Source organism: Oryctolagus cuniculus, chromosome 12, assembly GCF_051225735.1.
Source record: "Oryctolagus cuniculus isolate XC-2025 breed Fujian yellow rabbit chromosome 12, ASM5122573v1, whole genome shotgun sequence".
In the NCBI taxonomy this organism is placed as follows: Eukaryota; Metazoa; Chordata; class Mammalia; order Lagomorpha; family Leporidae; genus Oryctolagus; species Oryctolagus cuniculus.
In genome coordinates, this window is record NC_142878.1 from 39,369,365 (window position 1) to 39,394,353 (window position 24,989).

Consider the following 24,989-nt stretch of genomic DNA (forward strand, 5'->3'; position numbering starts at 1 on the left):
TTCTCAGTTATCAGATCAACTGTCATAGTATCACAGTGCTGTGTTCAACTGGACACTTACTTTACTTAATACTGGCCCCAAAGCACAAGAGCAGTGAGGCTGGCAATTTGGAGATGCCAAAGAAAAGCCATAAAGTGCTTCTGTTAAATGAAGAGGTGAAAGTTCTGGACTTAACAAGGAAAGTGATGTGCTGAGGTTGCAAAAAACTGTGATCAGAACAAAACATAGTAGGTACAGGGGTCAGTACTGTTGATGGTTTCAGGCATCCAGTGAAGGTCTTGGAACCTGACTCCATGGATAAGGGGGTACTGGTGTATTGACTAGTTACTCTGTGCCAACAACAATGTTAAGCCTTGAACACACCAACATCATACACCTTCATGTACTTCAGGGAGACAGATCTATTCAAATAATTTGATTATCTGTGTGGTAAGTATCAATGGAAGTATATACAAGTTGTCAGGGTAGTATGGCAGAGGAGAAAATAAGCTTTGTGAAAAAGGATACGATGAAATACTTCCCAGAGAACCTGCAGATTAAAGATGAAAAATATGTTCTGTCCAAGAGACAGAAGGCATAACTGAAGGTGTGAGGTCCAGAAACAGTAAAGCTTTGAAGAAGTAAAACTAGTTTTAGGAGTATTAAGCACCAGACAGAAAATTAGGCTGGAAACAGGCAAGGCCAGGTCAAGAGAAGAGACTTAAATGTCATTTTAAAGAACTTGATGACAAAATTCTTTATTTTTTCCTTTCTGCATTAGAAAAAAAATTGTATTATCATACATTGAACAAACAGTGGAGCACTCCTCACTCATATTATTCTTCAGACATCTTTCTGGACACAGGAGTACTTAATAGATCTGTATCTTTAAAAATCCTCACAGGGGCCAGCGGTGTGACATAGAGGGGTAAAGCCGGCACCTGCAATGTTGGCATCCCATAGGAGCAACTGTCCAAGTCCCAGATGCTCCACTTCAAATCCAGTACCCTGCTAATGTGCCTGGAAGGCAGTGAAAGATTGCCTAGGTGTTGGGCCCTTGCACCTATGTGAGAGATTGAGAAGAAACTCTTGGTTCCTGGTTTGGGCCTGGCCCAGCCCTTACCATTGCAGCCATTTGGGGAGTGAACCAGCATATATAATTTCGATCTCTCTCTCTCTCAATCTCTCTCTCTCTCTCTCTGAAACTATGCCTTTCAAATAAATAAATCTTTACAACAAAATTTTAAAAATCCTCATAAATGACAATTTTGTTGATGAGGTAGGGAGCCTAGATTTGATTTGTAGTTTCTCTCCTTCCAGTTGATTCTTGGCACAAACTTGCAGGAAACTATTTCTCACTCTGTTGCTAATGACAACACAATGGTTTGAATCATTTCTGCCAGGTAGCAGATTTTTCAGCAATCCACCCCATAAACTATAATTAGTTTTCTATAAGAAGCAAATTATTTCCTTTATTGCCTTTGTAAATTTCATAGCCTTTATTATATTTTTTGTTGTACATTAATATCTATGAATTTCTATTGGCGTTAACCCGAAAGAAGCCACATCTTTTCAGCTTACAGACTCTTTTAGTTGAAATAGAACTTGGAGGCGGGCATTTGGTGCAGCAGTTAAGATGCTGCTTGGAATGCTTACATCCCATAATGGAGTGCTTGGGTTCGAGTCCCACTTCTGCGTTGATTCCAGCTTCCTGCTAATGTGCACCCTTGGAGACAGCTCAAGTAGCTGGGTCCCTGCCACCCACACAGGAGAGCCAGAATGAGCTCCTAGGATTCAGTTTTGGCTTGACTCAGCCTGGGCTACTGGGGAATAAACCAGGCAATAGGTGAGATATCTGTGTATCTATTTGTCTCTTTGCCTTTTGAATAAATAAAATTAATGAATTAAAATATAATTTCTTTTTTTAAAGATATATTTATTTGAAAGGCAGAGTTATAGAAAGACAGAGAGACAAAGATCTCCCATGTACTGGTTTACTCTCCAAATGGCCACAAGCAGCAGGGTTGTGCCAGGCCAAAGCCAGGAGCCTGGAACTCTATCCAGGCAGTAGCCTGAGGACTTTGCTGCTTTCCCAGATGCATTAGCAGGGAACTAGATCAGAAGTGGAGGAGCCAGCACTCAAAATGGTGCTCATGTGTAATGGCAGCCTCGCAGGTGCAGGCTTAACCTACTGCACCACGATGCTGGCCCCTAAAATAGAAATCTTTGTTACAAAAGAAGAAAATGAAAGTAATAGGCATCAGGAAGGAGTAAGAAAGGTCCTTAGAAAGAAGAAATTATATACTAAAGAATGAACAAATTCTAAGTATTACCTAAGGTAACAATACTAAGACACAAGTGCAAATTTGAATGTCAAACCACAGAATTACATAGAAAATTGATGTACAAATCAATTGGCCCTCAGTTAATTCTATATTGGAGGTTCAGGGGAAAAGTAAAACTTGAAATTTCAAAATCAGTGGTGGCAAAGAGAGGATTGAACAGCAGCACCTTGCTCATTAACAACACTTTACACATACTAAGGATGGTGTTATTTTAATGGACAAAGCATATTCCCAAATGTATTGCATGCAAGTGTCCTGCATATTTTCAAAAATTGCCTCTTGCCTGGATGAAAACCAGTGATCTGAAACTGAGCGCTAATTTGACACAGAACAAAAACGTGTGGTTACCCCGTTGCAATTGTTCTTCATTAACTAGAGAACGAGAGCAAAGAAACTATGCGAACATTACAGAGAATCATGATTTTAGGCGAGGTATGGGGACAAGTGGTTGAATAAGAGGGTTGCTCAGTTTGCGTCTGGGTATTCTGAAGTCTTTTTCTGTCTCCAGGCATGAGCTGGACTGTCAGCCGTATTATCTCGCTGCAAACAAGGGAACAGACAAGATTTCTCCAGGTCCTGTCAAGACTGGTGATCCCACACTTCTTTGGAAATGAAAATCTAATTAAGAGGCTCCCTAGGGTCAGGTCAAAGGCATTCTTTCATCTCTATAGACTTTAACCCAGTTCCTGGATGCCTTATTCCTCCCCTTTCATTCAGCCTACTCTAAAACTAAGGAATACACATTGTACAAGTTTCCACCTTTGCTTCCTCTTCTGTAAATGTATTAGATTATTAGAATGAAGAGTTTTGAATCCCTCAGCTCCATATCTAAACTGATGGGGTTGTTTTCAAGTATTTTTGAATAGAGCTTAACACGAAAACTTCTAAAACTTTCAAGTGATAATTTTTTAATGTTAAGTCTAAAACATTAGCAAGCCCTTCAAACACCTTTATAATAATCAATCTGAGAATGTTTTTGCCAAGTTTAATTAGGTTTTATGCCCTTCTAATTCAAAGATTGTGATCTGTGTGAAATTTAACCTGGGTTAAATTCCTGTTGGAATCACATAGACAGTGTTTTACTTCTTTGAAACAATTTAAGGGTTGAGCATCTTTAAAGTTACCACTCAACTGCTGCACACTTTAAAACCTGACAAATTATTTAGCAGATATGTTCCAGGACAACCACCCCAAACTCTTGGAGCTGTCGTTATAGAACCCCCAAGTCTGGGTCCCCTCCCAGGGGCAGCTGTTGCTATTTCCCTGCAGGAGCTCCCCCGGGAATTTTTTTTTTTTTTTATAGACTGAAATTGGAGCTGAGAGGTGCAGGGTCAGCTCATGCTCAGGTTCCCGGTTGGTCAGTGTGCTAGTGAGTTTTCTTTGATTGGTCTGTGATGCTGTGCTCCTTAGAGAATTTTTTTGATGCCCAGGTGGGCTTCTGTTGGCCTAGGAGAGGTGAAGGTGGGGCTTACAAGCAAATGGTAGTTTCCTTCTACTCCAGACCTGGAATTCCCCTAAACAACTCCTTCCAAGCAGTGCTGGCCAACAAGGGACTCCTTGAGTCCTGTGAGTGGAACTTTGTCGGGTCAGCTGTATCTCTCCCCAGTTCAGTGAATTCCTTTTGATACCCGACAGGCAAGGACACCTTGGGCTCCTGGAGACAGACAAGAGGCTGGGCCCTGTCTTTCCATTATAGGGGTTCAATCTCAGATCACAGTCAAGTCACGTCGTCCCCCCCCATAGAAAAGCAAAGCATAATGGAGCACAGTGTTCTTTTACCTCCTCCTTTCCCCTGTATGAAAAATTAGTTGTGTTGACTTGTGTACGTTTTAAACAGCCCTGTAGAGTTGTGCACGTTCTATCCACTTAGAAGTCTCTTAGTGTTTAGAAACACGTGTGGCACCCACCCATTCTGACCAGCAATCTTTCTCCAAACCACGCCATACTGCCTTGTTAAAATTTCGAATGTTAACTTGGGGCCTCAAACTCTTAACATTAAAATCTAACTCTCCTCTTAACCAACACTCAGAAGAAACCTTTAAGAGTCAAAATAGGCTCCACGAGGCTGTCGGCTGACTACAATCCCAATCACCGCTCCAAATAGAGAATCTAGCCTGGCGCCAGTCAGCAGTTACCAGCTTGGCGCAAAGCTGTAGTTAACACTTGATTGGTTAACATGCCTGTCAGTCACACGGGGTAGGTGGGGCCGCAAGCCCTATCTAAACGAGACGCTTTGTTTTTACGTCATCGGGGAGCGACGAAAGCAGGAGAGGGAGGGGTGGAGTAGTGAGTGGATCTCGGCGTTGGCGGGGGCGGCTTGCGAAGGTGTCATGGCCGCTGCTACCGAGCTTAGTTACCCGAGCATCGGTGACAGGGACCTGGAACGCAGCTGCAGCCCCAGCCTCTCCCGAGAGGTGCTCTGCGAACTCTTTCGCTCTCTGCACACCCTGGCTGGACAGGTGGGTGGTGGCCCGGGGAACCGGGGCAGTGGGCCGTCCGCCCTTCCCCCACTTGTCCCTGTGGCGGAGGCCGGCCGGGGGGCAGCCGGCGGCGGCCGTGCCCGCCCTCGCTCGGTACCGGCTGCGGTCCAGATGACCACGCTGCTGTCCTCTCGGAGAGGGAGCGAGGGTGGTCCGAGGGGAAACCCAGTGGCCCGCGGAGCAGGTCTGCAGGGAATGGAAGCAGAAAAGCTTCCGTCGGGGTTTAGGGGTGCCTGCGCTCGGGGTCTTGTTCCCGGCAGCTTACTCCTTCGAGAAACTGGGTGGTCGGTCAGTACGGACTGAAGTTTTTGGAAAAGCGACCCTCTGAGTCACTTGGTTTTCTTTCTGGTTGCCCTGTGGGTGTGTGCCCATCTGTTACCCTTTGCATCAGGGAGTAGAGTAAAACGGTTAATCAACTTCTAACTTAAAGTTGCTGTTTGCGGTAGAACTGCCGTCTGACGAGGTGTTCAGGAAGGAGTTTAATTGGCTCGTAAACCGCTTTTGCAGACCTACCTTATAAAATGGATTTTAAAAGGTGGGTTCTTAACACTGATAGTCAGTATTGAGATTCAAGCTGTAAACTTCGGATTGAATTTTAAACGAGGAATAGCCTTGCGGTGTGTTTGTCTGCCTCTTAGAAAGAAATAATTTCTTCCTTATCTTACGGAGACAATATTACTGTAACTTTGTTCTGGGACTGGTACTAGTGCATGTGGTGAAAACAGGCATTTGTGTCAAAGATAAGTTCCTATGAAATTGGAGCATTTGTCTGAATTCTGAAAATTCCCTTTTAAATCCTTGAGGGTATGGAGAGACACCTTTTTAAAAAGCTGTTGGAGTATTTTTAAAAAGCTTGGCATGTTGTGGCTTATAAAGAACATTACTGTAAGTAAGCATTCTGTTTTGTGTAATGAGGCAGTTATTAATAGAGTCTCCTAAGTGGTACACCTTGTAAACTCGGTGGGTTGCCAAGGACGTGGGTACTTCTGATGGTTATTAGAAGACCAAGGACCTTTTAAATGGTTGAAAAGTTACAGAACTTTTTATGGCTTGGACATTGGAACATTACATTTTATTCATATTCTGATATCAGGTTGAGAAAAATGTATGGTCATCCATTATTTGTAGAGTTCCTCCTGCCCCAGTGATAGGATATTTGTACAAATTCATACTGAGAGATAATTTAAACATTGCTTTTGAAATATTTGCTTGTTGAACTTTTGAAACTTTAAAAAATTTTAATTCAGATATTCTAATAGTACAAGTAGAAAATTGATTACAGTTTACTTGCGTCACCTGTCAAAAATGTTTAGGGTAAAAATTTGGTGAGGTTTTCTTGACACAGGCAAGGGACCTTCTATGTAAGTATCAAAAATATGATTGCCTCTCAATTCAGTGCTAACCATTTTGATGACAACCTGTAGTTTGAGATGTATTGTTTAAGAATGAAGTTCAGAGAACCATGTCCACATCAGTATTTCTTTTTGCAATAAGTTTGAAGTTTTTTTAGCATGTATGTTGTTATATGCCCAAGTTCATACTAGATATCATCGTATTATTAACTCTCAGTTGGAAGCATAAAATTGTGAAAATGTGTTTTCTATTCCAGATGGCAAAATTTACTAATTTTTATCCTTAATGGGCTTACAGATGGTTCATTTTACCAAACTAAATTTAATGCTTGCTCAGATTTTCATAATTTAATAAAGTTTTACTGAAAGTACAGATTTAAATAGTCCAATTAATTGCAAACTGATAGACTTTTGACTGGTTTACTATTCCAAGTTTAAGAGAAAAAAATGCATAGAATTTATTACTAAAAGGGGATTTGTTGACTGAATTTTGGATAAATTGGGATAGTTTTAGAACTAATTTGCAACATTATTTTGTGGTTTTCTTAAAAGACCAAGTATCCTTAATTACCCTTAAAAGCTTCCATTATTAATTGAAATGAAATTGTAATCCAGACATTAGGATTTATTTTCTGTAAGGTGTTTTCTCCAGAAGATGTGTTGCCTTGCCTTGGTGGAGGATTTCTTTGCTTTCTTCCAAAACCACATCCATCAATTTATTGTAACCAACTACAGATCTCTTTGAGGGCTGTAAAATTTTGATATCGGGTTACTTCTGTACATGATAGCAGATGTCTGACAAAATTGTTAAAGTCACTATAATATTAACTAATCTTTGTGTACAGTTGTCTAATATTGGACTTTAAATGCTTCTGGTGTCATGTTCAAAGAGCGGTAAGGTTCTGTCACATGTGTTCATTCAATATGGTGTTTTTATTGGTAACCTTGAATCTGATTTCTTGCATAGTGATTCATCTTTTTGTTTTATTATAATTACAGCTCATAAGATCTGTATTTGAATTGGATGTAACACCTTTATTTATAGAAAAACGTTATTTCTGAAGAATATAGTTAAATTGATTCTTAAACACATGTTCCTAGAAAAGTTTCTGGTGATTCACTTTTCACTCAAAGATTGCAAATGGCGGTTTTCATTCTAAAGTAGATATTAGCTTTATAGATTTTTACCGTTTTCTGAATATGATTTTATTCTGATAGATCAACTGATAAGAGATTTTCATTCAATGCGCCCTCACATCTTACTGGAAAATGGTATTTAGTTTCTGACAATTTGACTATTGTGAAGAAGCTTTTGTATTTCAGTTTCAGACTTCCATAACTAAATAATGCCATAATTTTTACTTAAAATATAAAAACACATTGCCCATTATCCCTAGATTTTGTGAGAAGTTGTGATTTTTAAATTATTTTTAAAATTTGGTTAAAGGTGAAAATAGTAAAAACGTGATTCAGAAGATATCAGAATAATGATATAATTCAGGTATGTATTTGCATACTAACAAATATGCACATTGGAGCTTGGATAAAACAGTTGTGCTGCCTCTGTTTAATGCTCTGAGGTAGAAGCAGTGAGACTCTGAGTAGGGCAGGTCTATTTTGGACCCCATCCAAAGGTTTTTAGATACTGAAGTATCAAAATAACCTTCCTCTTTCACAGGTGGTTTCACCTCTAACATGGTCCCATTACACAGCTTCAGGAACAGAAGAGACTTAGAGTGAGATGTGATTTTGCTTTTGTTTTTTTGGTGACCATCTTGCACCTTCCTGGGCCTTTTATAATGATAAATAATTTTCATGTATCCTTAAAAACTTGATAACTTTGAGCAAAATAGGTATGTGTTGCTCCATAGAAATCTTATTTTTGTGACAGTCTTCTATGTACAGCTTAATCGTGTAATTTTTGTGATGTTGCTGGTTTGCCCCTTTGAAGCTTAACCTCAGAGATGATGTGGTGAAAATTACAATCGATTGGAACAAGCTCCAGAACCTCTCGGCATTCCAGCCTGCATTGCTCTTTAGTGCACTTGAGCAACACGTTTTACATTTGCAGGTAAATTTCTTGTTAGAAAGATTAACTCAATGCTGAAAATAGAAACTAATTGTGATTAGATTAGCTGGAATATTTGTTCTATTGTAGCATTGTATTAATGTTACTGAGAAAAGGTTGTGTGTGTGTGTATGGAGGGATATCTAAATCTGTTAGTTTCAGTAATTATCAGCAGAATTAGGGGAATATAAAGCCAAATAGGCCAGTGTGGCCATGGGATTGAATGAATGCAGTTCTATTCAAATCTAGACTTGCACTGAAAATTCAATACAGTTCATCTATGGTGGGTTATAATTAAGCAATAAGACACGGCAGGTGTGTGTCATGCTATGATAATGATTCCATGCCTTGGGTGAGTTTGGAGGCTCATGGAGTGCTTTCAGTGGTTCAAGAAGTGGCATTATCCCAGCATGACACATCCTGGAGTGTCTATTGCAATTAAACAGTTTCAGCATAGTTTTTAAAAAGAAAGTAATTTCTGTGACATTAATGTTTCATCTTAGTAAGTAGCCAGTCACTATTTTATCTTTTCTGAACAGTTTGAAATCATTCATCCTTGATATTAGAAGTCAATATTGAATTAATAGTAGTTATTTAATATTTCAGTTCAGTAACTGAATGTGACCTTTGTCATTGAACATCTTTGCAGTTATAATTGGTGAATTGATATGTTACAGTTTATTTCTGTTCAAAGTGTAAAATGTGACATGTCAGAGAAGAAAAACTGAATTGGTCAGCTTATGTCTGTTAAAATATTACAAGGTTTTAGAAGAGTGTTTGGTATAGCAAACAATGGAAGCAAAATTGTAGGTATAAAAAAATAATTGGAACGTTGATAAGTGTTGGTGTGTTTTGACTAATGGAAAGATACTAATTTTCAATCTCACATTCAGTGAATTTGTGGGGAAAGGTAACTGTTTTTCATGTTAAAAGTAATAGTTAACCCTGTTTTTTAAAGGGCAGAGAGATGAGCTATGAGCAGTGAGCCCTCAAATGAGACCTAATTGTGGGGGGTGGGAGGATGGCAGTGAGGGAGTAACGTGATTTCCATTATATAGCAGGGCTTCCTCCCACCCTCACCCCAGGATGGTGATAGGCATCTCTGTTCTCAGCTATGGATCTTGGTCTTTTTTTTTTTTTTAACCTCCTCCTGGCTCACTTTGCTTTTTACAATTTAATTTCATGACCCAGGAAGGTATCTTGCCATGTCAGGAAAAGCCTGGGTGCTCGCTCAGCATCACACCTATCTGTTTCATGTCTGCTCTTTGATGCACTTTGGCCAACTGCAGCTTCAAGTGGAGAATCTCCAGTGATATGGTGATAATGCAGGGCTTTGCCGTGTGACAGCACTGGCTCTCGTGTTAAGGAGGAAAAATACTAAGCCTTAGTGTTCTGAGGAGGCATTTGAATGACATGTTAATTAAGTGGCATTGGTGCCAGAGGCTGAAGGCGTTGATTTGGCACAAAATAAAAGATGAGTGACAGAATGATTCCCTCAAAGAAAATTTTAAATTTCCCCAGGTTTTCTTTGCTTTCCCTTTTTGAAGCAAATAATAATGGTCACAAAAGCAAAAAAAAAAATTAGTAAACACTTACATGTAGTTCAATTTATGTATCCTGATATATCAACTTCTTATATTTTGTAATTGATATCAGACATTTCATTTACTTAGAGATGTGGATAAATGAGTTAAAAATGTGATTAATTTTAGTTAGTGTGAACCCCAGCAGATGCCACTGTGTTCTTCTCAGCCTTTTTTAGCAAAACTTCAGCCTCTGATTAAAGAGGAGAATGCCACAACTGCTGAAGAGATGGGAAAAACAGAAATGGGGAACAAGAGTGAAGTGAATGACAAAAATCCCATTGGCGACCTGCAAGAGGAAGAGAAGCACAAAGACGGTGACTTAGGAGATGTGAAAAAGACACAGATCCATTTTGATCCCGAAGTCGTTCAAATAAAGGCTGGAAAAGCAGAAGTGAGAAGTGGGTGGGGCTGGGGTTTAGGGGTGTAACTGAAAAATCGTACTATGTTTACATTGCTAAGACATACTTGTTGTTTGTAGATTGACAGACGAATATCTGCATTTATTGAAAGGAAGCAAGCTGAAATCAATGAAAACAACGTCAGAGAATTTTGCAATGTTATTGATTGTAATCAAGGTAACTACCTAGACGTTAATTTTCCTAGGATTTTAAGCACAATTTTTATGTTTGTTCTACTGTTTCATTTGTTTTTAAAAATGAATAACATTAAGAACACAATTAGATTTCTCAGGTTCAGTTAGTAACTAAAGCAGTGGAAATTCCTTCTATTAAGTAATAGACTACATTGAAAAACTGATTTTTATTTTGGTTCCACAACAATCAAATAAATGCTAACATAAAAAGGCTAATATTTAGCTCAAGTGAAAAGATTAAGTTCCTTTAGGAAATGAGAGTGAAGAGTGGGTGGCAGAGATGTTCTGTCTCACTAGAAAAAGGAGCTGAGCATATGAAGTTTAAGCCTGCAAATGTGCTTAGGAAGTTAGGATGTTAATACAGAAAGTGAACTTAGTGAAGTTAGTGGTATTCCTCAAGAGGGAGCAGTTTTCTCATTGCTCCTGAGCTGTTTGAGATGTTCCATGTCATTATACAATCCGTTTGTCACGAGGACCGTGGTGTCTCGTGCTTTTCCTCTTTCTTTCCTCCTGCATGTGTTTGCTGCTGTTCATCAGATTCTCGTCCTCTGCACTTGACACTGCAGTACGTTTACGGATCTGCAGGTACGCTGCAGCATACAGAATACTGCAAGGCACGGCTGTAGATCATACTCAGGCATCACACTAATAATCAGAACAAGTAGTTCTTGGGAAAAATTACAGAGAAGAGTTCATAATTGGAACGAACATTTTTCTTGTTGCCTTTAATATCTTGAGTAATTATCACGAACACAGACTTGTCAGATGAGCCTGGAAGTGACTCATACCACGTTGGTATACTCCCTCCCTGTCTTAATGATGAAACAATGCAGGCTCAGGTTGGGTCCTAAATTCAGCATTTTCTATTATTCACATTCATGTGTGTCTGTGTGTGTGTGTGTCTGTGTCTGAATTTGGGGTGTTTTCCTGTTCACTTTTTAAAACAGGTGCAGCAGTAGCAAAAAGCTCAGGTGCTACAATCCAACTGCCAGCAGTCCATGAAAAAGGGTTTGTTGAGGGAGCAAGCACATGTGTCAGTAATGTTATTCCTCTGTTCTCCCTGCTAACTCTATTATTATAAGCCACCAGGGGATAGAAATTGACAAGAATTGAAATGCTCAGCAGGATTCCTTGGCCCATTCAATCCCTTGCTGGCTCAAAACAGTGCTAGCAAGAATTGCTGTGGAGAGTGACTAGCGCTCCTACATTCACTGTCTTCACACCATGCTGAATTTCTCACTGATGGGTCAGTTAATCTATATATTTGGAATATATCTGTGGAATAGATGATAGCTTCTTTTTTTAACCCTTAGCCCCATGATATGATAGAAAGAGAATGGAGAAGTGATGGCCCTTTAAGACATTTTCAAGTATCTCCAAAAAGAATAAAGAAAAAGAAAATGATTCTGTTTAGTCTCTAGATAGAAAAGTGGATTGAGAATTTTATTTCCACAATTTCACTTATAAGCAGAACTATTAAGGAAACTTAGGCTGAAAAAATATAAATGTTTTAATGTGTTGGGGTGTTCATTTAAATTTCTTAATTTGACCTAAATACAAAGAGTAGTTTTGTAAAGTTGAATTCCATAGGGAAAAGAATTTTTTAGTATCTCATTAATTTTCCATTTCTTAGGAAATAATCATGAAAATTTTGTGCCAGTAGATGGTTTTACTATCATTTCAATCATTGGTATTATTAATGTAGTATTATATGTTAATAATACGATAATGTATAATTATAGTATTTATACTAATATATATTAACATCTTTTAAATTTTCCTCCTTTGTAATTTATTTATTGACTTCTAATATGAAAGAAACTAGACTTTAGTTTGGAAAAAAATTGGAACAGAATTTTACAGTACATCTTTCTTAGAATGGCATTTTTTGAAAGGTGGAATGGAAAGATGACTTCTGTGATTAGGAGTTTTTAAAATGAGCATTGGAAATATAGGTAGAGTGGGAAGGTATGTGTTATACTTGAAATTTCAAGGTCTGTTTTGTGTGGAGTTCTGAAATAAAAAGATGTTAAAAGTGTAATCATTTTTATTAGATGTTCACAAGTTCAGTTTATAAGTATGAACAATGCTGTTTTTAAAAGATAATTTGGTAAAAATGAATTCTGTCTATGATGAAGTAGAATTAAATTTTTTTTAAGATTTATTTATTTGAAAGTCAGAGTTACATAGAGAGAGGAGAGAGAGGTCTTCCATCCAATGGTTCACTCCCTAATTGGCTGCAATGGCTGGAGCTGCGCTGATCTGAAGCCAGGAGCTTCTTCTGGGGTCTCCCACGCAGGTGCAGGGGCCCAAGGACCTGGGCCATCCTTCACTGCTTTCCCAGGCCATAGCAGAGAGCTGCATCGGAAGTGGAGCAGCCAGATCTTGAAACGGCGCCCATAGGGGATGCCAGCACTTCAGGCCAAGGTGTTAACCCCCTGCGCCACAGCGCTGGCACCTAAAATACTTTGTAATACAGCAATTATTTTCTCCAAAGGTCCACATGGTTTTTAGGGATATTAGTTTTTATTAAAACTTACATAAAATTAATGCCCTTTGATGTTGATGGTTTTTCTATATGTAAATCTCAAGACTAGATATTATATATTTCAAAGAATAAAGAAGATCACTAAGTTCTATCCTGTATATGATAAGAATTTGTTATATAGTATTTAAGATTATGTTCTTACCATGAATATTATGTTAACAAGTATCACAATTTATGCATTTGAAGTTAAGAATATATTTAAACTTCTATTCATTTGAACTCCTCTAGAAAATAGTTGTGCCAGAACTGATGCTGTTTTCACCCCTTACCCTGGATTTAAAAGTCACGTAAAGGGTAAGTGATCCTTGTGTAGTAACTTTGTCACTGACAGAAGCTTATTCTAGACTTTTAGCAAAATGGAATAGAAATAACTTCCATATCTAAATTTTATTTTCAACACAAAACAAGAGGTCTTGCCTAAAGTACTATTAGGGAAGGAATTTCTGGATGGTTATTTATTTATTTAAATTTATTTGAGAAACAGAGCTCTTGTCTATGGTTTGTCCTCCTGATGCCTGCAGTAGGCTCTGGCTGGGGCCGGAACTGGGAGCTGTAAACTCGGTCTCGTTGTCCCACATGGGTGGCGTGAACTGCTGCCTCCCTGAGTCTGAATTAGCGGGAAGCTAGAGTCAGGAATGGAGCTGGACACTGAACCCGGTACTTTGATGTGGGATGGTAGGGCTGACCAAGGCTGAGACTTTTAAAGCAAATTTATAGAGGCTCAAAAGTTTCTTTACTTAGTTTCTAGAGTTGTGAATACATATGGACCACAGACTAGACCTGAAGGAATTCAAGGGTCAGGTCACAAACCTAACAGCATGCTTCGAGACTGTGGTAATCAGGCTGTAGAAGAACGACTACAGAATATTGAGGCTCACTTGCGACTGCAGACAGGTAAGCTGAGGGAAGGTGGCGCCCGTGGTGTACCTTTGCAGGCGAGTAAGGAAATTCCAGTTCATTTCATCGCCAAATTTCCGTTGAATACCTTTTGTGGGTAAAACATTGTTCTGATGGATATGACAAGGAATGAAGTGTGGTCCCGACTTTATAGTTCTTGCTTAAGCTTGTTCTTGTCTCACACATCATGCGACTTTCTAAAATAGAGTGCTAGAAAAATGAGACTAGGTTCCAAATAGCTGCTGATAGCCTCAGTTTATTGAAATTAGAACTGAAAACTATTGTAGTCTTTATTAATAATTATTTAATTGAAAGGCAGAGCTACAGAGATCTTCTACCTGCTGCTGGTTCACTTCTCAAATGAGTGTAATAGCCAGTCCTGGGCCAGGCTGAAGCCAGGAGGGCAGATCTCCATCTAAGCATTTGGGCCATCGTCTGCTTTCTCAGGTGCATTAGGGAACTGGATCAGAAGCAGAGCAGCCAGCACTCGAAGCAGAACTCATATGGGATGCCTGTGTTGCAGGTGGCAGCTTAACCTGCTGTGCCACGATGCAGGGACCTTAAAGTAGGCTTTTCTTACCACCACTTTGATAGCTTCCCACGACTTCTTATCACCCACTGTTACATACAAGGTGTGGATGAATGTGGTCCTCGTCTTCAAGGATCCCTCAGTGAGGATAAGCGTATAAATAAATAAAAGCCACAGGGAAGGTAAACTAACAAAATGATACTAAGAGCCAGTCACTTTGAGAGCATGTCAGCTCCCTTAATACTTAATCGTACCCTTTCAAGGCACTGGTGCTGTTACTGCTGCACAGATGAAGAAACTGCTGTTCAAAGGGCTCAAGCAACATGCTCAAGGTTGTAAGATAGAGACAAGTGGAAATCAGACCCAGATTTGAACTGGCTGCAAAGCCTGTGTTTCCCTCCACATTCAGTCACCATGCCGTGTTGATTCTGCCTTTTTTTTTTTTTTTTTTTTTTTGACAGGCAGAGTGGATAGTGAGAGAGAGAGACAGAAAGGTCTTCCTTTGCCATTGGTTCACCCTCCAATGGCCTCCGCGGCCGGCGCACCGTGCTGATCCGAAGGCAGGAGCCAGGTACTTATCCTGGTCTCCCATGGGGTGCAGGGTCCAAGCACTTGGGCCATCTTCCACTGCACTCCCGGGCCACAGCAGAGAGCTGGCCTGGAAGAGGGGCCACCGGGACAGAATCCGGCGCCCCGACCGGGACTAGAACCCTGTGTGCCGGCGCCGTAAGGCGGAGGATTAGCCTATTGAGCCACGGCGCCGGCCTGATTCTGCTTTCATCTGTCACCACAGCTGCTTTAGTTGACACCACTGTGATCTCCATGGGCTGATGGAAGGATATCAGCTGGTCTGTTTGCCAGTAGACCTCCTCTAGATTACTCTTTATCCTGTGTCCCAAATGCTTTTTCTAAAGTTCAGAAATCTTTAATGGTTTCCTGTTGTCCTTACAGTTACATCAAATTTAGTATTTTTTCACTCATCAACTATGTATTAAGCCCTTGCAATAAGCCAAGCACTGATGATATATTTTTTAAAGATTTATTTTATTTATTTGAAAGAGTTACACAGAGAGAGAAGAGGCAGAGAGAGTTCTTCCATCCACTGGTTCACTCCCCAGTTGGCTGCAACGGCTGGAGCTGCACCAGTCTGGAGCCAGGAGCTTCCGCCAGGTCTTCCCACACAGGTGCAGGGGCCCTAGAACTTGGGCCATCTTCCATTGCTTTCTGAAGGTATAGCAGAGAGCTGGATCAGAAGTGGAGCAGCCAGGACTTGATCTGGCACCCTTATAGGATTGCAGCTGGCGGCTTTACCTGCTACGCCACAGCACTGGCCCCCTGGTATATTAAGAATACATCTGGGGCTGGCACAGCATTATAGGTTAAGCATCCACCTGTGGTGCCAGCATCCCATATGGGCACTGGATTGAGTCGTGGCTGCTCCACTTCAGATCCAGCTCCCTGCCAATGGCCTGGGAAAGTGGTAGAAGAGGCCTTAAGTGCTTGGGCCCCTGCACCTGCATGGGAGATCTGGAAGAAGCTCCTGGCTTCTGGCTTTGGATCAGCTCAGCCCTGGATGTAGCAGCCATTTGGGGAGTGAACCAGCGGATGGAAGACCTCGCTGTCCATCTCGCCCTCTCTAAAACTTGCCTCTCAAGTAAATAAATAAGTCTTTAAAAAACAAAGGAATATATTCAAACAGGAATTCTAGCTGGGGGAGACAGATGGTAGAGGTAATGAATTATATGATAGAAGAGTTGGGACACAAATAAGAGCAACTTGACCAAGGGAAAGGTGATGGGATGGATTGGGGTTGTTTTTATTTTAAAGCTTGTTTGTTTGTTTTGAAGGTCAGAGTTACAGAGGGGCAGAGAGAGAGCTGTCTTCCTTCTGCTGGTTCATTCCGCAGATGGCGGTAGTAACAAGCACTGGGCCAGGCCAAAGCCAGGAGCCTGGATCTTCTTCTGGGTATCCCAAGTGGATGGCAGGAGCCCAAGCACTTGGGCCTCTTCTGCTTTTCCCAGGCCATTAGCAGGGAGCTAGAAAGGAAGTAGAGCAGCTGGGACACAAACTGGCGCCCATATGGGATGCCAGCTATACAGGTTGGGGCTTTATCCACTGTGCCACAACATTGGCCCTAGGGCAGGAGGGGGTTGGTCATTTTAAATAATATGTCCACACGTGTTGTTTGAGCCACTCTCTAGGCTTCCCATATCTTACTCATTTTGCTGCTTTTATGCCCATGCTTTTCCTTCCTGATTTCAGACAACCAAAAATTCCTGCTTTATGCAGTCTCATAGCACCCGGTGCTTCCTACCCTTTTGTGAAGCCATTACTAGGCTTCTGTTTGTTTAATGTCGGTCTCCCCAGTGACAGTGAGAACTGTGTGTCGTGTTCATTACTTTATACCTAGTGCAGTACCTGGCACAAAGCAGGTGTTCAAATATTTATTGAATGAGTGGATTTTCATTTCATCTTCTCAGATCGGTGCACGGTTCAGTGGGACACAGTTATGTCCAGCTCTGTCAGGAGATGTCGAGGAGCGGCAGCCCTGGTGCAGTCTCTGACGGCTTCATGGGGATTTCCCAGGAGCAGTGGCACGTGCAGGAGGAATAGGTGTAAAGTACAGTCTAGGGAGTCTCTGAATTCAGCCTTGCTGGAGTCTTTGTTGGACAGAGCTGGAAGATGAGGATAAGTCTGAGGGTAATAAGCGTTCGTAGTAAGAACTGTTGCTTGGGCTGGTGCTGTGGCACAGGTTAATCCTCCACCTGCGATGCTGGTTCTAATCCTGGCTGCTCTGCTTCCGATCCAGCTCTGTGCGATGGCCTGGGAAAGCAGTGGAGGATGGCCCAAGTGGTTGGGCCCCTGCACCTATGTGGGAGACCCAGAAGAAGCTCCTGGCTTTGGATCAGCTCAGTTTTGGCCGCTGGGGCCATTTGGGGAATGAACCACAGGATGGAAGACCTTCTTTCTCTCCCTCTCACTGTCTGTAATTCCACCTCTCAAATAAATCTTAAACAAACAAACAAAAAAACAAAACTGTGCTCTCCTCTCAGAGGTAGATAGGTTTGAAATGTATATGTACTAGAGATCTTCAAAACAATTTACAGAAAATGTGTTTGTGAAAAAAACTGCATGGATTTCAAAATTTCTTTGCACCAGAATTTTCTTTAAATTTCATTTCTTCATGAACTTTTTGAAGTCCCCTTTTATAAAAGAATTGACCAGTTAGGTCTCTACAAGTATCAGGTAGTTAACAGTGTTGTAAAACATCTGTTGAATGAGAACTATGTACCAGGCACCATTTTAGGATCAAAGAATATTGACATGATGATGTTGTGGTCTCTGCCTCCAGGTCTGAATACTTTAAGAGGGAGAAAGATTAATAGTGAAGTAGAAGTTTTTTAAGAAGATTGATTCATTTGCAAAGTAGAGAGCGAGTGCTCTTCCATTCACTGGTTCACTCCCCAAATGGCTATCACAGCTGAGGCTGCCAGGCTGCAGCCAGTTAGGCAGGAATCCAGGTGGGGTTCCAGAAGGTCCATCTCCTGCTTCGCAAGGCATACTGGCAGGAAGCTGCGATGGAAGCGGAGCAGCCAGAGCTTGAATTGCCTCTCTGATAGGAGCCTCTGTGTGAAGAAGTCCAGTCAGTGCCTCCGTGGCCCAGTGAAGCTTGAACTTGCTCTGATAAGGTGCGGGGATTCTAGGTAAACAGAGCAGCAAAGGAAAATGAATAAGTCACTCATTTCACTTTACTCAAGAGCAAGAATAATTGAGGTCAAAAGATAGTTTTCTGGAGTTTATATATATGTTAAAGATTTATTCATTTATTTGAGAGGTAGAGTTACAGACAAGGAGAGACAGAGAGGTCTTCCATCTGCTGGTTCACTCCCCAAATGGCCACAATGGCTAGAGCTGGGCTGATCGGTAGTCAGGAGCTTCTTCCAGGTCTCCCAGCCGGGTGCAGGGGCCATCTTCGACTGCTTTCCCAGGCCACTAGTAGGGAATGGGATTGGAAGTGGGGCAAGTGGGACACTGGTGCTGCAGGCAGCGGCTTAACCTACTACACCACAGCACCAGCCCCTGGTTTTTATATTTAACAGGTTGATACTTTTGATAGGAAATGCAGTCTTTATATGTGCAACAATCTTCTGATTGTTCATTCAGTACACACTGAGCACCTGCTTCGTGCCAGGCACTGTAGTCTAGGAAATGATGCTTCCTAGGTTTTGTAGTATAAAGTGCTGGTGGTAATAGTATTCTTTAAAGGATGGTCAGAGAAAGCCTTATTTTGAGCCAGGACCTGAACTCGGCGAGAGTTAGCCTTGGGATTTTCAGAGTAGAGGGACAATTGCTAAAGCTGTCAGGTGTGCATCCTTGTTAAATAATATCAGAGCAATCAAGTGGCTGGAAGCATCTGAGTATGGAGAGAATGGCCAGGGTGTGGTGAGCCATGTAGGCCATTATGGGCTTTGGTTTTTTAGTCTAAGTGAAATGGTTTGAACAGAGAAAGGACAGTACCTGACTTGCATTTTGGAAGGATCACAGATGCTGTATTGGAGACCAGTTTGAAGGTTTTGATCATGCAGGGAGAGGTGGGCGTGGTCTGGACCAAAGTGGTCACAGGGGAGGTGGTGAGAAGTGGGATTCTGGATGTAATTGTGGACTTGAAAGTTGAGGGCCCTCAATTACCTGTCCCTCTTCCCCAAAAGTTTGTTAATGCAAATCTGTGGGAAAGCTGCTTTTCAATACTTTTCTGGGACAGAGGAGGAAATGTGGCATGTAGGGAGAAATGTAAATAGAAGAAAGTAACGATAGAACATGTTGCAACCCCTGAGTTGTCATGTGTCCCTGTGTATGTTTCTCCTGCCAAGTAACTACCAAAGCCCAACAGAAATGCAAATTGATCTTTACAGAAGCTATTCAGTGTCTTGTGAAATGAATATAGTGGAAAACAGGACTCCTAGCCAAAAAGGAAGAATTATTGGTGTGTGGCGAGAGGATATGTCCAATAGTGTATAACATGGAAATAGGAGCTAAGGATTTCATTCTGACTTTTGTTTGCTTATTTCCTATTCCTTTGTATAAGTGTCTTTGCATGGTATTTTAAGAATAAAGGTTGTAAGAAGAAACATTGAAGAATGTCTCAGAAATTTTTATTTTGTATTTAGGTGGTCCAGTGCCAAGAGACATTTATCAGAGGATTAAAAAACTTGAGGATAAAATACTTGAATTGGAAGGCATCTCTCCTGAATACTTTCAGTCTATAGTGAGTATAAGTATCTTTTAAAAATAACTAAAGGCAATATTTTAAGATTCTTCATTGTGTAACATTTCATTCATTGATCTATATGTGAAAACAGTTTTAATAGATAGATGAACGAACACAGTCCCATGTTAGGGGTTTCTTTGAAAACTCCCAATTTTGCATATTTTTAAAAGGATACTTTTATAGCTCTCTCAAATTCTCAGACATGATCCATTTTTGCAGCACAATCTGTCAGCCTGGATAGTGGAGGATGCCATCCCTGTAAACTTGCTATTTTGAATCCGAGGCTTCCTCTGAAACCATGCTTTGTAGTTAGCCCTTCTTTGACTTCATCCCTCTCTCCCCACACACTCCTTCCCTCAACTCATACCTGGTACCTTTCCTCATACCAGACCTCACACTGCCACCTGTTTTACTTAAGTCCTCAGTTCTAGCATTAGTTCATTTTATAGCACTTACCACTTATAATTATGTTTACACATCTGTTTTTCACTCTGTTTTGAAACTCTCAATGGCAGGAACTGTGTCCTCATTCTTCAGTACACAGAATATAGACATGGAGTAAATGTGCAGATGAGTGGATGGGACTGATAGTTTATTATTGGACTTTTGAAAGTGCTCCAAAGCAGAGCCTGGACATAAATTCCAGTCTGTAACGCTAACTCTTGTAAAAAGTAGTATGTGGGGCCAGGAACGCTGCAGGTCAAGTCAGCATCATGCCTGGAGGCCCTTTGTGAGTGAAAGTGAGTGGTGAACCTGAGGCCGGAGCAAACGGTTGAAAGCAGCTGGATACAAATTAGAAAACATTTCAGAGGGCTTTGAAGGTCACATTAACCAGTTTGCACTGTCAGAGTCACTGGAACACATTCTAGTTTTTGAGAGAGTTGTCATCTAGGTCCCCTTCTAGTGGCATTATGAAGTCTGAGTTGGAGAAATTGGAGTCAAGGAAGCGGGACAAAAGAAAAAAGACAAAAAGAAGACAGGGACAAAGTTGGAGAGCAGTGGGACCAGAGGGAACATTTAGGACCTCGGTGTGCAGATTCAGTTGCGCTTTAACCACTTTCTTTGCTTTTAATCAGTTGTAGTCATGGGAGAGGCCTCCTTACTCTTGAGTTTCCTTAGAGCGTGGCTCCCTGGACTTGCATGTTTTCCAGTGGGATGTGGGTATTGTAACCATAGCTAGCCGGTACCTGCTAAGATAAAACAATGGAAGCTGGGTCCCAGCTGTTTCTTTAGTGTGTTGTGCTCACAATTACGTGTTTAGGTGCCCATGCCTGGGTAACCACAGTGCCTGCTACAGTGAATCAGGGTTCATCCCTTGGTCTGGTGCCAAATTCCATTTTCCTCTTTGTTGCTGCTCTGGTTGTTCAGTGTTGTGGGATAGAAAGGTTATAAAAAGGACATTAAGTGAAAATCCCCAGGACACCACCCCCACACTCAGTCTATTAGAAGTGGCCCATAACAGGAGAGTGAGTATGGCAGAGCCGAGTGTGATGCTGCAGTGTCACTATCGTTGGGTACTTCCACTGTCATGATCTTCCGAAGCCAACTTCCCGTTGGTTGCAGATACTGTTTTCTGAGTTTATGGGCATTGTTTCTGTCAGGGTTATTAAAAGCTCTGTGTTCTGTATAGTAATTTCTAAAGGAAAAACGATGCTTACATTAACTAAATATTGAATACTTTTCTTTTAACATTTATTCTAGAACTTTTCTGGAAAAAGAAGAAAAGTTCAACCCCCTCAGGTAAGTTGAATTACTACGTTTTTGTTTTGTCTTCTGAAACTGTTCAGTTTGGTTTTTGTTAAGGTACAGAGGTCTTCCATCGACTGGTTCACTTTCCAGTGCCTGCAACATCTAGAGCTAGGCACTCTCCGTTCAGGTTTCCCAAGTTGGATGGCTGGGACCAGGAACTTAACGCTATTGTCTGCTTCTGCAGACACATTAGCAGGGAACTGGAGCGGACGCAAAGCAGCCCAGGCTTCAGCTGGCACTCTGATACAGGATGCTGGTGTCATAAGGGTAGCTTAACCCACCACCCCAGCCCCTACACTTTGTTTCTAAGATTTATTTATGGGCCGGCACTGTGGTGTATTGGGTAAAGCCACTGCCTGCAGTGTCAGCATCCCATATGGGTGCTGGTTCAAGTCCCAGCTGTTCCACTTCAATCCAGCTCTCTGCTGTTGCCTGGGAAAGCACTGGAGGATGACCCAGGATCTTGGGCCCTTGTACCCATGAAAATCCTGGCTTCAGATGGGTCCAGCTTCAGCCATCTGGGGAAAACCAGCAGATGGAAGACCTCTTTCTAACTGCCTCTCAGATAGAGGTAGAGACAGGGGAAGAGATCCTCCATCTGCTGGTTTACTACAGCTAGGGCGATCTTCTGTTGCTTTCCCAGGCCATCAGCAAGAAGCAACCAGGACCAGGGTTACAGGTAGTGGTTTTACCTGCTAAGCCCAAAGCCCGCCCTCTTACACATGTCAGTAAAAATGTCTTCTGTGGTTGCTTTAAAGTTGGACTCTGCTGAGATTTAGGACTGTACACTTGAATTAGAGAAATGATGTTATGTAGAGGATGTGGAATGACTCAGGTTAAAATTTTTTAAAAACTTCATCCTGCTTTGAATAAGAGGATGTTTTGGTGCAGCTGATGAACTGGTGCCCATATGGGATGGCAGGTTTGAGTCCTGGCTGCTCAACTGCTGATCCAGCTCCCTGCTAATGCATGTGGCAAAGCTGCAGAAGATCGCCCACGTTCTTGGGCCCCTGACACCCATGTGGGAGACCTGGATGGAGTTCCAGGCTTCTGGCCTCAGTCTGGCCTTTGTGTCCATTTTGGGGAATGAAACAGTGGATGGAAGGTCTCTCTGTGATTCTACTTCTCAAATAAGTCTTCAAAACAACAAAGGAATGTGTTTATCAGTTACAAAATGTTAAAAAAAAAATTGCTCAAGTAAATTCAGTCTCCTCTCATTCCCCCTTTTGTGAACACCTCTGATTAGCAGCACCTAAATCAAAAAGGGTGTTTGGCAGCCGTTCTTCTAGAAGTACTACTTGATCATTAGTTGAATCTTAAGTAGTAAGGTTTTGCTAGTCTTCAATAATGGTAATGTAAATAAAGCTGGGAGAAATTAAGGAAATTTTTTTAGGAGTAGTTTATTAGTGAAAATTTTACAATAAGTAAATTTTTTGAAAGCAGCCAATCCCCCTCTGCCCCCGAAGTAGTTGATTGCAGCTGATCCCATAAAAGAAGAGTTTCTAGGTATTTTAAGCAGTGAAGCTACTTTAAGACATTTTTTTAAAAATTTTACTGCCTTTTCAAAATTTCAAGATTCAGAAGAGCTTAGTTATTAGGAAAGAAATATGTAAGACTTGTTATTTTATGCCTGTGATTCAGTCAACCTATATTAGTATTTCAGTCTTAAAATTATTCTTAGGAGAAAAAATTTTATCATGCTATTGAATGTTTTAAATATTTATAGTTCATTTAGCACTTTATCTGCATTAAGATACTTCAGTCTTATTCAGCAATTTATGTTCTTATTGTTTACAGCAGAACTATTCACTGGCTGAACTTGATGAGAAAATTAGTGCCCTCAGACAAGTCTTGCTTAGAAAATCAAGAGAAGCAGAATCCATGGCAACTCACCACCTTCCATGAAAAACTCCTCTCCTTGTCATTTTACTTTTTTATAGACATGTAACACTGTAATTAATGAAACAGATACGTATTTATCAAAGTAGACTTCTGTAAAGTCAAGATTTATTTTCACATGAGTCCAGCTTGCAGTAGGTAATCTTAGCCTTGTTGGAATTTATTCCCTTCTGTTTTAAAGGAGGTATTTTGAAATTACAGAACTTAATTTTATAGCACTTTGTGTGGATGTGTGCTGTAGAAAAAAATGATAGTGATAGTTAAGAGGACTTTATTAATGTTCATGTTAACCAGTTAGTTTAACTCAGTACTTTGCACATAATGGACAGTCAACAAAAGTTTATTGACTGAATTTTAAAGGCATGCATGAAATTTTCTTAAAAAAAAAAAAAAAAAAAAACTTGTCAGGTATCACTGTTAACAAATTTGTTGTCTGTGTGATCTTAATCTCTTTGTGCTTTAACTTCCTCTATCCATAAAATGGGAATGATAAAAATAGAACTTACTTCACTGACTGTTATGAAGAATAAGTGAGATCTTGCATATACAGGGTGAAGCTGTGGGTCCAAAGGGAATTGCTCAGTAAATGGTAGCCATTATATAAAACCAGGTCTGTCTTTGGGCAGTAGTTAAAATGTTACAAAAAGTTATATTGCCATAGTTGCAAATTAGACATTTAAAAGATGCAGCTACAGTTATGTTAAAAGTCTTGATGAAATTGCTATTTAGACCAAGAATTGTTTTGATAAAAGCATCAGGAAGTGTAGCTAAACATTGTAGGATCTAGGAAGTCATTAACGACTGCTCTCTGACCCTAAGCTCCTTGTTTTCTGCTCTTCCTCTCTGTCCCATTACCTGTGTCCCTGTGTCGAATCCCCGATGCATCTACTTTATTCTCTCTGTGGGCTGGTTTTGCTGAAGGCCTCTTCATTCTGCTTTCCCCATGGGGTAACAAATCAGTGCTGACCCCACAGCCTCTGCTTGTAAAACTCTGACCTCGACTCCGTGCAGTGACTACGGCTTACCTCAATCCGTACGAATTCCAGTTCTTCAGAGGACCACATGCGACTCCACGTGAGCGGGCATCTTTTGACAGCTGTGACCAGGAAGATGGGCCAGGACATTTTCATAGGACGATGCATTGTACACACCACCTTGTTCAGTAGCCTTGAAAATGTATGTAGTCACCTGAATAAAAAAATAAGGGATTTGGAATCATTCCCCAGAAACAGGAGCTGTGTTGATTTTACTGATGTATTACCACTTATTATTTCCAAACATCCTTCAGGATTCTCTAGCCAAACGTGATCCAGTATGGTAGGTACAGCTGCAAATGCCTGCTCCCTGGTCTCCATCTGGTCCGCGTGCGCACTGTCCTGCTGGGACATCCTCCAGGTTTAGTGAGTCTGCTACCACCTCACCAGTAACACAGTAGACAAAAAGGCAGGAAAAATGACCACTTAGAAAAGGAGATCCTGGCTGGCGCCAAGGCTCACTGGGCTAATCCACCGCCTGCAGCGCCGGCACTCCAGGTTCCAGTCCTGTTGCTCCTCTTCCAGTCCAGCTCTCTGCTGTGGCCCGGGAGTGCAGTGGAGGATGGCCCAAGTCCTTGGGCCCTGCACCCGCATGGGAGACCAGGAGGAAGCTCCTGGCTTCGGTTCGGATCAGCGCAGCTCCGGCCGTAGCGGCCCTTTGG

The 24,989-nt window shown here is 41.2% G+C and overlaps 1 protein-coding gene across 8 annotated transcripts; it reads left to right on the forward strand.

Annotated features, from left to right (window-relative positions):
• The first annotated feature begins 4,623 nt into the window (after positions 1–4,623).
• MBIP (MAP3K12 binding inhibitory protein 1) lies at positions 4,624–24,522 on the forward strand. Of its 8 annotated transcripts, none has more exons than XM_089309357.1 (10): positions 4,624–4,783; positions 5,251–5,339; positions 8,108–8,227; positions 9,977–10,201; positions 10,289–10,385; positions 13,179–13,244; positions 13,692–13,844; positions 19,545–19,642; positions 21,347–21,385; positions 23,192–24,522. In XM_089309357.1, exons 4-10 carry the CDS (start codon positions 10,037–10,039, stop codon positions 23,297–23,299), a joined length of 726 nt encoding a protein of 241 aa, XP_089165483.1. In that variant the 5' UTR covers positions 4,624–4,783; positions 5,251–5,339; positions 8,108–8,227; positions 9,977–10,036; the 3' UTR covers positions 23,300–24,522. The 8 variants fall into 8 exon arrangements, with proteins under 8 accessions (XP_089165483.1, XP_089165485.1, XP_002718192.1 ...); XM_089309359.1 differs by having other exon boundaries at positions 23,195–24,522; XM_089309360.1 differs by lacking the exon at positions 4,624–4,783 and adding an exon at positions 4,823–4,988 and having other exon boundaries at positions 23,195–24,522.
• Positions 24,523–24,989: the final 467 nt, after the last annotated feature.